We start from the raw sequence: 14,602 nt of genomic DNA, 5'->3' as shown, positions 1-14,602 counted from the left end.
GAATGGTTTTTGCCAAACGGCGAAAGCTTTAAATAAAGACCAATTTGCTTTCTCTCTCTCTCTCTCTCTCTCTCTCTCTCTCTCTCTCTCTCTATCTCGAAGTTCTTTACTTGCCTTATACCATGTATAACAAATTGTACATTATATACACGTACAGAGGGAAGCTTTGGCAAATTATACCTTTTACGATCCGACATTATACGAGAATTTTACATAACTCCCTTTTACTCGTCGTGTAACGTGTAACGAAAAAACGAACAGGCCGATTAACACGATTTAAAAATCGTAAATCGTTGGCTCTCTCGACTCGGGGATTAAAAATTCCGTATAAAGAGTGAAAAATCGGAAGAAAAAAAATATGAAAAAAAAAAAAAAAAAACAACAAGCAAACCGTTTTAATAAATTCATCAACGAAGCCCCACTCGGTAAAAATTCACAAACGTTGCTCGTGTTTTTCACAATAAATGAAAGGAGAAGAGAATAAAAAAAAAGAAATTAAACCCCGCATGTATATATGTATGAACAATTAGGTACGAGATAAAATGACCGTCAAACCGTGAAAAGGGTCGAGCGAGCGTGACGGGATGAATGATATCGAGGATTAAAATCTCCGCCATCTATATAATACACGTGCATATATACATAGATACACACATACACGCATACATACATATATATATATATATATATATTTAGGTACAATACACATACGCATGCAGATACGCAAAGAGAAGTTTTGCATCACAGTCACGTATCACGTCCGCAAGTTCAATGATCCCATAATTGCAGAGTCACAACCCCCGTTTGCGGGCGGAATATGTTCGTTGCGTAGAAAGAGTGGAGAGAGGCAAAGACAAAGAGAGATAAAGAGAGAGAAGCGAGTAAGTTGGTAAAAACCGAATGAAAAACGCTATTATTTTCCTGCCTCCCGTCTAGATGCTTCTTCGCTCTGCACCCCTTTCTCAATTTTCTCACTTTTCTCACTTTTCTCACTATCCTCCTCTTCCTCCTCCCTCTGCCGCGGTATAACTATATTATACAAAAGTCGACATTCTCCTTTCAAAAACAAAAACAACCCCACTCTCCTCTCGTCGCAGGTGTTTCTAATTTTTGAACCGCCGATTCACCTTATCACTTCTCTTTACATGTACATTAAATATACCGGGACAATCTCTTGAAACTTGAAAACGAACCGCGCATGCGCGAGTTTTGTCGGCTTTTCGCGCAGGCTGGCCAACCCGAGTTTTCGGCTGTCAAACTGTTTCTGCCGGCGATGCGGTTGATACGAATTTTCGAGGTTAGAATCTCAAATAATTGAAGTAGCGACTCGGAAAGGTTTTGGAAGCGTTTGTTGTCGGTTCGGAAAGTTGACTCTTCAAAGAACGGTCGGAATTCAATGCTTATGCTCTCTGAGAATTCAAACGTACACATTTTGCGTACGTTGGCACGCCTGCGTCGCGGACAAAGAATATCGCTGCGGGAAGATTTCGCCGACCAATGAGATTCAATTACTTGGCGCGTGCGCGGTTGATTATCAAGTTTCAAGAGATTGTCCCGGTACACGTATATTCCTTCATTCTTCTTCTGCCTCTAGATTATTATACCCTTTTTCCTCTTCGGTTAGAGATCAAAATATTCTACTCATACGGTTTAATAACGAAGGAAAGTAAATGGAAAAAGAGAAACACCGCTTGTTAAACTTTTCATTATACATAAATTTCGGGAAATTCTATTTTTGATCAAATAATACTGGCGTAGAATGCGCGTTACAGGTAAATTCAACTGATGGGTGTATTTAATTGTGACGGTTATCACGGCAATGACGATGCATTGCGTACGATATACTTTGAGTCGATTTGAATCCGAAAGCTCCGTTGGAAAAACTTGTCGAAAAGTCAGTTGCATAAGAAGATATAATATCTTGGCTGGCTTGAACGCGTTTCAACTACCACTCGTCGCGTGTACACGTCTCACAGATCTGAGCTGCGAATCAACCGAGCGAACGAATTGCTTATATATTGTACAGAGAGTACACAGCTTAGGGCGGTGAATGATTGAGCAATTTTAACACTTGAAAAGTCAAAGTCTATACGTGTGTAGGCGTCGTTGTAACTTGCATAAGTGCAATAAACCGGTTACACGTACGTGTACGATAAGTGTAATATTATCCTGACCGCGTGCAAGTTTAATAAAGAAAGCAAAAATAACTCGATGGATAGAAATAACCCTGCGCGACGGAAATAATCGAACAAAAATAAATCAAGTGAAAAATAACGCGAACTGAAATAACTCGGGACAAAAATAACGTCAACAAAGATGTATCAAGATAAAAATAAAACAAACAAAAATGAATCAAGACAAATATAACAAATAAAACCCAAATAAAAGTTACTGGAGATGAAGAAAGAAGAAGAAGAAAAAAAAAATAATAATAGATAAAATAAAACGAATTAAGGCAAATACAACAAATGAAATCCAAATAAAAGTTATTCGAGATAAAATTAACCTGAACGAAAATAAGTCAAGACAAAAAATAACCCGAACAAAAATAAAGCAAACAAGAGAAAAAAAATTCAGACAATAATGGTAAGAAACAAAAGTGAAACTCAAACGAACATAACTCGAGACAAAAATGAGCCAAACAAAAATAACTCGTCATAAAAAATTGAATTACATTAAATTGAATGAAATTTACTTAAAAATGTAGATAACCTTTGTCATGGGTTATTTTTTTAGGGGTTACTAATTCTGAAACATTTGGTCCTTACGGCAAGTTGAATCTGCACAGCGTCAATTGGAATTAAGTATCGCAAAAAAAAAAAAAATATGGCTAAATCGGACGATAAAATAAAATAACGTACCTTTGAAAATTGCCTCGAGTCTAATCATAGATCATGCCGTACATTGTACAAAATATTCGACCTCATAGGACGGGGTTCAGGAAATGTCGTCTTGCCTCCCTGATCATCTCGCGAAACTTACCGAAAATCAAATCGGGAAGGGGAATCCGTGAACAACGTGGGTGAACGAGGGAGAATCGAGTCCCATTTCCGGTTCGAAGAACCGCGGAACACGAAGCAGGAAACTCTGGCCGCCTTACAGCTGTGCCTGACTGTACTTGCGAGTCCTGCAAGACTAACAGATACCATCTTTTTACGAGAGTCGGACAAGCGGGCGGGTCGGTATCGGAGGGATCTGCATTACCAGCGGTGCACAGCTTTTGGTCCCGTTCCAGGGATTACGAGCACCCTTCGTAGCAGTTCCGTGGAACCATGGCGAAACGAAGGACCCTTGGGATCGCTAAGAGAAAACGGTGATGCAACTATGGCGCCATTTTTAGCCTATTTCAGCCGCGAAAAACTTTCGGCAAATCTTTCCTCGTCTTTGTTTCACACTATCGAACATTGAAGTTGTGGATTACACGTAGAAACGATTTTTGCTCGTTTATTTATTTTTTTTTTTGAAAATGGTAGGTGTAATGCGGTTGCCAAAATCTTGAGTATAAGTACGATTGCAAAATCATGATGATCACAATTACGAGCAAATGACGAAAGCTCCGAATGGTAAAAAACTCTGTATTATATTCGTCTCAGAAATTTTCGAAAATATAGAATCCATCTGATGATTCTGTCCATTCCACGTTTTCGCACTGTTTGGAAATTCGAAAACGATTCGGGATGAGTTTCGATTTTTCACACCGACGAAAGAGTAAATATTTCAGAACGAACGATGAATCCGAATTACTTCTATTTTCTTCATTCAACGGTATGTCATCGTATTCGAAAAAAAAAAAAAAGCGAAATTGAATTTAATTACCAATACTTTTCTTCTGTCATATTTGGTGAATTCGAGATATTTTTTGTACTGTATTTGTGTAACCGAAAAAACAGCTCATTGTATTTTCCAGCTCACGTATATATCTTCGTTCCCGAGTCGAGTCATTACCGTCTTTGTGATTTGAATGAATGAAAAAAAAAAAAAAGGAAAAAGAAAAAAGATGAGATTGTGCTTCGTTATTTTCTTTTCACGTTCCTTCCGTGTTTTTGTTTTTCTTTTCATTCGAAAAAATTGAGAGACGTTCCTTTGGTACGCGATCGTCGTTAGACGATCCTAAAACTACGTTTGACGAAGCTATTCATTGAAGATCAAGCCGACCGAAGTTCAGACGGACTGCCTCGTATATATGCATAAGGGTAAGGAGAGAAGCTAAGGAGCAAAACTTTGGCTTTCCCGAACTTCCCTCCCCCCATTTCCGACTTTGAATTCGAACCGATCCTAAAACTGCACGGTCAGATTATCGACTTGTCAATTATCACTCAGAAGCCTCATTTCGTAGAGAAATCAAATCGAAACCCTTGCAATATAAATTGCAAAAATTGCGAATAAAACGGTAAAAAAAAAAAAAAAATTGAAATAAAATTTTTGAAAAATCACTTCAGATATCGCAATTCGCGAGATAATATGTAATAAGATTCTGCAATCAATCAGGTCAGTCAACACTAGCTTTATCTACGTACATAATAAAGCCTACATCGAACATGAGAGGGAAAATATAAGAAACTTTTCTGAGGGGTGGGGGGGGGGGGGGGGGGGGGGGGGAGGAATTCTTGAATGCATTTTACCGTTGAATGAAGAATTCGAACGTTGGGAGACAAGGACGCGATTCGCGATTACTGTAATAAAATGTTTAAGATCGGTAATGATCGCCGATTACTCTGTCCGCTGCTATGCTTCGTTATCATATAATAAGTGCATATAAATATAATAAATTCATATACGTATATGTACATGTAGATATAGAACAGGATACGAGCAGCTGTTATCGCATGTTAAGCGTACGGTTGTTACAGGTCAGCGGACTCTTACAACTCTGCCAGAATAAATACAGAGATTAAACGTGTATATATATATACACACGATGTGTATCTTCTACAGGGATATATTAAACGCAGCGGAGCCATCGGCACGCTGCAAAGCGGCACGTGCATCGGCTAATAATAATCGTCGTGAGTTAAATTTTCTTCATACAAATTATAATACCACCGGTATGAGAAAAAAAAAAAAAACAGCTCTGTAAGAAGAAACAAAAAGAAAAGAATTTCTCTTTGTTGCTCTGATTTTTCTTCCTTAAACTTTTATGTCTGAGAACGTAGAATTTACAAATAAAATTATAATTACATTAGATCGCAGACTCGTTAAGTTTTTATATTACTGTAGTATTGTAAAGGGGGGTGGTGATGGTTTACATTCTCAGACATCAAAATTCATGGAAAAAATCAGAACTAGAAATAAAAAAAAAAAAAAAACAAACATTGAAATCATTTGTTTTTTTCCCCTTTGTTGAGCTGCGTTTTTTTTTTTTTTTTTTTTTTTATAAACATTAGTACAAAATAAAAGAAAAAAAAACCATAAAATTTTTCATTTAACTGTTGGTTTTTTGTGTCATATTTGAAAATGTCTATAAAATAAATTTTATAACTAAGAACAATTTCGAAAAACTACGTTTACTCCTGCAACAAAAAAAACCACCGTTTGCCAGTGTAATTAAAACATTTTTACCCGCGATGTATAAACATGCTGTTCTAATTCTCGGCTTGAACAATTAGACATTTCGTTAATTGCGTAAACGGTGAAAAAGAAAAAAATAAAAAAGAAAGAATGAATAGAAAGAATAAAATTTTTGAAATTCACCAATTTTCTTTTTTTTTGCTTTCCAAGTTCAGAATTGATTTCAGGAATGTATTATACATATAGCCTCGCGGAAAAAGAACCCCAACTTGGGTATAAATTCGTACCCCCAACTCATAGATAATGCTAATTTTCCATGAGAAAAAAGTTAAGGGTTACGAATTTACACCAAAGTTGGGGTTTTTTTTTTCCGCGAAGTTATAGTCGAGTTTTGAAAGTCTGAGCTTCGCTACGCAGTTGATGCACGTTTTAACGAATTTTCAAATCTTTACCGTTAACATCCAGACGTTAACTTTGGATACCTCGCCGCTGACAAGAACCGAATGACGGTGTGGTGTCGAGTAATTGGCAATTCGCCAATTATCGATCAACCCTCCGCACGATGCTGCAGCATCGAAAGACGAGACGAACAATCAACGTTCCGCAATATCTGCATCCTAAACTCTGCGTACCTAAAGTCTGGGATTCGCCTGCCTTGACTTACACTTTAAAAGTTAAAAGTTACGGTAAAAACACCATTTTTTATCACTGATGTTATTAATTGACGAACGTTATCAACGATTTTTTTCGCAATTTCTTCGCAAAATTTCAATCATTCCGTTCACACGGATGGGTTATAACCAGAAGATCACATTAAAATCGATAATTATAACTACCAATGCTCACGAGTGTAAATATATTGAAAAATAGAAGGAAAATGAAAAAATAGAAAAACACCGTTAACCGAGATACGTGTGATATTTTATAATATATTATTTACGAGCAATCGTTGGTTCCTGTATAAATATATTTACGTACAACATCACACACACACACACACACACACACGTATTCTCGTTTATACATATATATGTAACAGATGCGATTTGCCAATACATGTATAACCCAACCGAGGCGTATAATATAAAATTCCGTGTGAATGATCGGCAGGTTCAATTTCAGGGTAAAAAGCTGCAATCACGCTTTGACAAACTTTTCGCAATAAATAACGTAATCGGGAAATTTCCGGTCGACTAATTTATCGCGATAAATGTCCAGCTGCGGCGTGGTTCGCCTGCGAGGAGGGGTGAGATAAAAACACGGCAAAAACTTTATTTCGATTTCGAAACGCGTGGTTGACATTCTTTTCTTACGTTTTACGTATTTCCTTAGTCGTTGTTTCTTTTATCTCTCTTCTGCTTTTCGTTGTTCCTATCGTTCGACATTGCGCTAAATAATAATCGCACAAAGCATGACTGTAATTATACACCAACGTGTGACAATTAAATTTGCAATTTCAAATCTGCAAATCCATATCAACTCGCCGGACACTGAGTGATAATACAACAGCGAATGTGGACAGTTGATCAAAATTATCCGTGCAAGCGAAACTACGTTATAATCCACCACCGTATTCTGTGATAATAATAACAACAACAACAGAGAAAAACAAAAACAACAATAACAACAGTAGGAGTAGTAACAATAATTAGAATTTTATGCAATACACAATAAAATAACAAATTAAATTACCAATCAGATACGAAATTATATAATGTAACGCAAATCGCAAGATTTAAAATCGGAGTATCAGAGAAGAAGAAAATTTCGATTATTACCGTTGATAATTTTTTTGGTGGAACAATTTTTCAACACATGTAAATCGATCGAGCAGATTCAATATTCGACCGTGTAAAATTTACAAGTACAGCGTGACATGGACGGATTCGCGAACGACTCGAACCCTTCGCTTGGTTCGTCGACAACGATAAAAAGGGTTCGAAGCCCTCCGCGAGGGTTACGAAGGGGTGGAGACGCCGACTTTATCCGCAACAGTCGAGATAAAAAATACAAATAACTCTCGTAATATGCATACTTGCAGGCGGCGTCTTACCGTACATGCCTAGATTTAGGTACATATACACGAATATTGTATATAAACGTACGCGTAGGTATATATTTACACAAGTATACGTGCAGCGCGTGCGAGAGTCTCGCGATTTATTACGGTACGTGTATGTAACAGGTATGATAATTGTATTACACTGTACGTTATTTGTATATTTTTGGTACATATATATTTTTGCATTTTTACACGCGGAGAGAAAGAGACCCAAGCAATTTATCAACTAATGTAAACGTGTAAATTTAACACGATTAATCGGCTTTAGTCCAATAATCACCGCTCCCCGAATTTTATAACGCGTGTACGTGTATTGATTTTTTTTATTTTGTGCACAGACGTTAATATTTTTCAGACGATTTTACGAATTCTTACAATTATGAGGCTGAAGTTAGTTACGTTGTTGCAATGATTTGTGTATCGGGAAATCCGATGTTTCGTAATTTTCCGAATCTCTGAAATGCAGCAAATTATAATAAGGTGAATGAAATTTATATTTTGAAAACTTGGCCACTTCTTCAAAGTCAATATTGAAAAATAGCGAACCCTCCCCCGAATGTTTCGTTACGCTAACTTTCCTAACTTCAGCCTCGTTTTCGATTCGATTTTTGTTCGTCCGAAGAATGGGGTTTGAAAAAAAAAAAAAAAAAAATTGACCAAAATTATCAACGAATATTTTTAGGGCAGGGGTTGAAACTCGTTAAACGTCAATGAAGCGAAACGTAGGTATATAATATAATATATACGTAAAATAATTTGCATATTCAACCGCTAATCGAGATTCATTAAAAATCTGCGAATTAATGTGAGAGATTTCCATTCTACGTTTCAGTTATCCATTAACTTCGTCACTACGCTTCCATCAATATCGTAAGTAAATACTAAACTCATCTTCGCTCACTTCTGTGAAAAACGGAGAGTCGACGATTTGTATAATACGTGCCGGTGCGATGTAAAAAACCTAATAAGAAAAGGCCAACATAACAGGATAGATAGAAAAAAATTAATTTAAAAAAAGAAATAATAGCTTAACCTACGCATCGTGACTCGAAATCGATTTTGAAATATCGACAAGTTTTTCATTCGCTCGATTACTGTTATCGTTGCTATATCGTTATTTCTTTTTCGGAACGATATAAAAATGTTATTACGCCAAGTTTTATTCCGTACACGTTCTGGTCCGTAGAGTGTATATGAAAAAAAAAAAAAAAAAGAAAAGTTCGTGTATCATACACACGGTGATTATTGTCCCGAATGTAATATAACGACATCGGTTTTTTTTTTCATTGCCGTGTACGCTGTGCTTCGTATTTTCGCTTTTATTCTTCACAGTATATAAAGAACGAAAGTGAAAAAAGAAGTTACGAATTTAATGACTCCGTGTTAATATACCGTATATATGCATATAATATGTATATGTATACAGAGCGTGTAATTTACGTTTATTTATCCTATTCTCTGAATTTTTTCTCAATCGGTCAAGGATTAAATTTCAATTTCAACTTATACACTAGCTTGAAAGTTTGATATTTCAACCCAGTTTTTTTTTTTTCTCTTTTTCACCGCAGTGCAGTTCAGCCGTTGCGACAATAATTATATCGTGCGCTGCTTTCTCCGCACAATAATAATCAATTTATCCTACGTACGTATGGAATTATACAAGTACAATTATATACGCCGTATATGTATATACTGCAAATTATAAATTCTGGGAATTAATGCACGACGACAGGGATCGTCATAAATAAATACGCGATATTACCATTAATTTCATCTTTCATTTTACGTACGTATGTACCTATCGGCTTATCTTATCACGTTTAATTAAGTTACTAACATAACTATTGTAACGATTTATGCCGATGAAAAATGTTTATTTCGCGATTGTGGAATCGTTTGAAATTCGGTAAATCGTAATGAAACAAGATACATTAATACTTAGAAATCTTAGTTCCTTCAAAGTCAATGTAAAAAACAGAAAATAATGAATTTCACTCTATGTTTCGTTACAATAACGTTACAGACTTCAAACTCATTTCATCTTCTCGTTTCACGACGAAAACAAACAATAAGAGACATTATAACGAGAAAATTTGACGACGCAATGACGAGATCCGAGCTGCTGGCAATCAACAGATAAGAATAAACATCTTAAAACCTCTCTAATCGGACATTGCCTGAAAAGTTTCATCGTGTTGAAGTATTTCTTTCATGCGTGAAACCTAGTAGTAAACAGCAAACGCCATGTGTCGTGTAACAATTACCAGAAGCGAGAGAATCGAGCACGTGGCGACTCGATTTATCGATGGATAAAAAATCTGTTTAAAACTGGCGCCTCGAGTCACGAACTTGAAGTTAGTAACGCTGCCAGTGACGAGACGTCGAAAAAGATTCTACCCTTTAACAAATTTATAACGACTTGGTATTATTTGAGTATGAAAAATGCGGGTTGGTTACGATTTCAACTGAATTTCAGACGACAAATCTCCAGCTCCGAATCAATGATTTTGTCATACGAACATCAATTTCGTCTCGGTTCGTAAATTCGACGAGAAAAGTTGCGGAAACAAATGAAATCGAAACAGAACATAACGAGAGTGAAAAAAAGAAGCACGCGCACGCTTACCAACCAGCAGAAAAAAAAATAACAAAAAAAAAAAAACACACACAATAGTAAAAATAAACGAATGTAGGGAATTTTTTGCGCTGAACTGAGACTGAATAAAACAGATTCAACGACGTACATGTATAAAAATTCGCGGATAACTTGACTCACCTTAGTGTCCCTGGTGGTGTGATAGTAGTAAACAAAGGCGGACATCCAAGCGCATGACAGGAGTATAACTATCTTCACATTCCGCCTCATGTCGCTCCTGTTTGGCTCCTTGGCTGTCAGCGTGACAACTCGTACGTGGTTTTGACGTAAGTGAGAATGCAAAGAAAAAAACTCCGAATCGAAGATTTAAAAAAAAATGGAAATAAGAAGACGCTTTTTAATCACACTGAACCTTGTTTAACCGGCATCGATACTCTCCTCGGCGTGAAACGATAATATGCGTAAAAGTTTATTCACAGAATATTACGGTAAGAGGTTAAGAAGGAAAAAAAAACAAACGAAAAAACATAAACAAACATTACAAAAAAGAAAAAAGAATCACGCCGCTTCTGCGAAAGGAAGAGAGAGAGAGAGAGAGAGAAAGAAAGAAAAAAAGAAAGAAAGAAGGAAACCGAGGGGATGACGAAGGCAGGAACGGAAAAGAGGGAGAAGGAGGGGAGGGTCGCACCACCGTAACAACACCCGTGTGACACACGTGACGACGACGACGGCGACGACGTATTTACGAATAGGATATAATAATTCACAGTTCAGCGACGGATGACAACGTGCTGATTATGATTACGGGTTTGTTATTATGCGACGCCGGTATTTCATCGAGGCTCAAACGGTCGCGACGATCCGCCAGTGATAACCAGCCCTGTCAAAAGCTGAAGCCATACTGAAACCGAATGTCCGCCAATTCAACGAACGCCTCTCTCGCTCTCCTGCGCCGTTCGCCCGAGCCTCTCTAGTCACTCGCCGATCTCTGCCCCTCGCAGCCTTTTAGTTCCAGGCCTCGCCGCCAGTGGCGCTGATCGACGCGTCGCCGCAGTAACTCTGTACCTCCCCCCCCCCCCCTCTCCGCCCCTCCCGCGACCCGTCGCTCCCTCCCCCCCACTCCACTGCTTCACACAGTCCTCATCGCGAAAGGGCGCGAGATCTTTGGCGTCGCGACGCGCGGTCATCGATTGGAACTCTCTCTGCCCCCCCCCCCCCGTAGTCCCCCATCCCCTTCCCCCCCTCGCCCTTGCGCCAAAAGCACTCGCGCGGGGCGGTTTCTTGGCTTCTGGCTTAAAACAGCCTTGCGGTTTTCAACGTTTTTCACGCATAATCGATCGTGTTAATTGACACGACGCACGACACTGATATTATTGGCTGTATAATGTACGTACACCTTTGGTTTGACGTTTGGCATTCGTTGGGTTTTAAATTTAGCGGTGGATATACTAAGTTTAAAATAATCGATGAGTCGATTTGTCGAGTGTAAAGAAATAATCGAACGCGAATCGATTGAATCGGTAAAAATTAATCGATTAATCGACTGTTTTGTAGTTTTTTGAAACGGAGCATTTGAAACCGAAATTTCGTAGGTATCAGTACGTAGTCTTAATAGCGGATACGTTTTTTAATAATTTATAGTTTCGTTGAAAAATATTTTTCAATTTCAGGTGAAAATATACGTTTATCTTTCACTTATCATACGAAATAGGTCTTTAGTAAGTAAGATAATGATAATAATTGATACTTTGAACACGTAAATTTATATTCTAGTGCATCGTTCATGGGAGTAATAAACAAAAACCGATTGTGAAAAAAAATAATCGATTATACTCGATTAATCGAGAAAAAATAATCACTTTAATAGAAAATCGGTTATTTTTGGTTATTCTTAGGTTTTAAACATTACTGTAAAAAATTTTGTGGCAAAATCGAACGGTGTGAACTTATAGGTGAGGAACTATTTTTCGAACCAACTCGGAAATTTACGATGATTTATCCTGAACTGTAGGATTCAAAAAATTCTATAGCTATAATATAAATTAAAAAATTTTGTTAGGTATGTGTATAATTATCCTCCGAAATCGCTATTTCATTGAAAGATAGTTGGAAGCTTACAGTAGATCCCTTTAATTAATCATTTTATATGCTATTCATTACGCTGTTATCGTTGAATGTCTGCAGTGTTGAAAATCACACCGTGGGCATTTCATTATTATTAAAAAAATAGCAACATCGATACGACCGTTGAAAAATAAAAGTATTTATGCACGATAAGTCATTGTCAAATGAGATCCTACTCATCATGAATATACTAGATTTTTTACCGTTATTTGAAGCAATTATTCGAATTCAAAAATCATTATTTATAAGCCCTTGTTTAAAGTTTTTATGCGTTTCGTTTCTCATATTTCTAGGAAAATCATAGCAGCCTCTACGAATATATTAATTTGACAAATCGATAGTAATTTTCAATTTGCGAAACTCCCTAAATCAGAAATTCCTTCAGAAAACTATCTCGAAACTGAGTGAAAAGAAACGCATGACCGATTATCACAGTTTCCCGTTGATGGTCGTGACAATTACTCAAAATCCCTTGTGGTTTCAACGGTTACCCCAAACTTAACCCGTTCGTTTTTAGGCTGCATCCATCACGGGACGTGGTATAGAGAAATTTTGGCTTCTGCGGGATGCTTGCAGCCGACTTGCGAATATTGGAGAGTTTTGATCGATGGAAGAAAAAGTCTCGATATGTTGCACGACAAAGTTGTTCAAAGCTTTTGAAGAAAAACGAAGCGCAATTGAAAAAATCGTTCGTTCATAATTCTGATATTATTTCCCTTCGTCCGAAAAAAAAGCCTTTTGAAAAATTCTGTTCCTCTCGTATGATGAAATTGTTGGACTAACAATAAATATTACGCCTTAATGTCAAAAATCTCTGGGGCATCAACAACGCGAGCGTGAATTACCGCGATAACAGTAGAACTTCCGACTGATTAAAAAGTGGAACAAACAAATTGCGGTCAACGCGAGAATCTCATTCGCATGACATGGCACTCGCAGAAGAATAAAAATTACGTTAATTGCCAGACGCAGATCGGCGTAAAAAAATAGAGATATTCGATCTTACGTATCGTTTGAGGAGGAGGCTTATTAGTCCTGTAACACTGATCATCGTTCAGATCATAAATCTGATAAAATAAAGACGTGTTTCTAACGTTATTGCGAGTCAAGTATCGGCGGGCATAATCAGGTGTACGTGGGAGATCGTAAAAGTGAGGAGAAGTAGCGAGTGCGATCTTTTTTTGGATGACATCTGATTTTGAGGAGGTCGTCCAGTGTGATGGATGTTTTTTTTTTCAAGTTTGTTTGGGTATTTTTTTAAAACAAATCATTCAAACAAAATTTCTCATACTTTTCACATTATACAATATATACACATGTAAACAAACTTTCTGAATTTTTCGGAGACGAAATATCGATGGAAACTTATGTAAAAATAAGTGTAGACATTCTGTGGAATGGATTTTTGATGAATTGAAATTTGGCTTAGCGGCGACTTTTTTCATCAGATTTCGTGTTTTTTTTTCAGATTTACGGCAGCGTTTTTATTAATTTCTTAAAAACCGTAGGTTGAATCAAAAATCCGTTCTACAGAAGCTTCGAGGATATATTAACGATTCTAAAAAGTCTTGGTTTTTGTATTTCGACTATTCCGTTCGCCTAAAAATGTGGTTACCGTTTAGCTAATCGCTTTCTGTAAGGCTCCACTTAAACGGACGTACAGTAGTCCGTTTTTAAGATAACTTAGAAACCTTTTTTCAATGGTTCAAAGCGAAAATCCGCAACTTTCAAATGCAATTTAGTTCACTCTGTTCCGTTCATTAGCATATAGTCACAATTAAACATTAAATATAATGATTATTTTCTACCGCTCTTATCTAGAAAACTCCTTTATGGTAATAAACATATCTTTTCGGTTGAACATTTAATGTAACCGCGAGTTTCTCTTATTTTATACGCTCCCGCCCCATATCCACTCACCCTTAAAACCATCAACTAGAACTAGGCTACTACAGGATTTTCCAAAAATTGGAACATTTCGTCTTATTTCGTACAAAAATTGTATATATGCATAGTTTTCAGTAAAGAATTGTTGATTTTCGTTAAGAATTGTAGTATCTTGTAGACTTTTCATAATTTTCATGAGAAACTATGTACATTTACAATTATTTACGAAAACAATTTTTTTCACAAAATCATACGAAATGTTCCAATTTCCCCAAAAATTCGTATAAAATCATAGAAATCATTTTCACCAGGGTCGGTACATGAAATGGGCCCATTTTTACCCCCGCATTCCTTCGAACATTTGCCTCCTCGATTATAGACAGGGTATTTCGTTACATAGGATAACACAACTCGCGGTTTTTGGA

General features: G+C 36.9%; 1 protein-coding gene across 2 annotated transcripts in view; it reads right to left on the bottom strand.

The window, feature by feature from the left end:
* The window catches only part of LOC124177931 (polypeptide N-acetylgalactosaminyltransferase 2), a 160,141-nt gene extending 149,018 nt beyond the window's left edge, over window positions 1-11,123 (bottom strand). Inside the window, exon 1 of one of the 2 annotated variants that reach the window (XM_046560905.1) lies at window positions 10,347-11,123. In XM_046560905.1, the coding sequence (XP_046416861.1) occupies window positions 10,347-10,436 (90 nt within the window). In that variant the 5' untranslated portion in view covers window positions 10,437-11,123. The remainder of the gene's footprint in view (window positions 1-10,346) is intronic. The other variant, XM_046560906.1, reaches the window with a different exon arrangement.
* Window positions 11,124-14,602: the final 3,479 nt, after the last annotated feature.

The sequence above is a fragment of the Neodiprion fabricii genome, chromosome 3 (assembly GCF_021155785.1).
Source record: "Neodiprion fabricii isolate iyNeoFabr1 chromosome 3, iyNeoFabr1.1, whole genome shotgun sequence".
NCBI classification, from domain to species: domain Eukaryota; kingdom Metazoa; phylum Arthropoda; class Insecta; order Hymenoptera; family Diprionidae; genus Neodiprion; species Neodiprion fabricii.
This window is presented reverse-complemented; position numbering and strand designations above follow the sequence as displayed.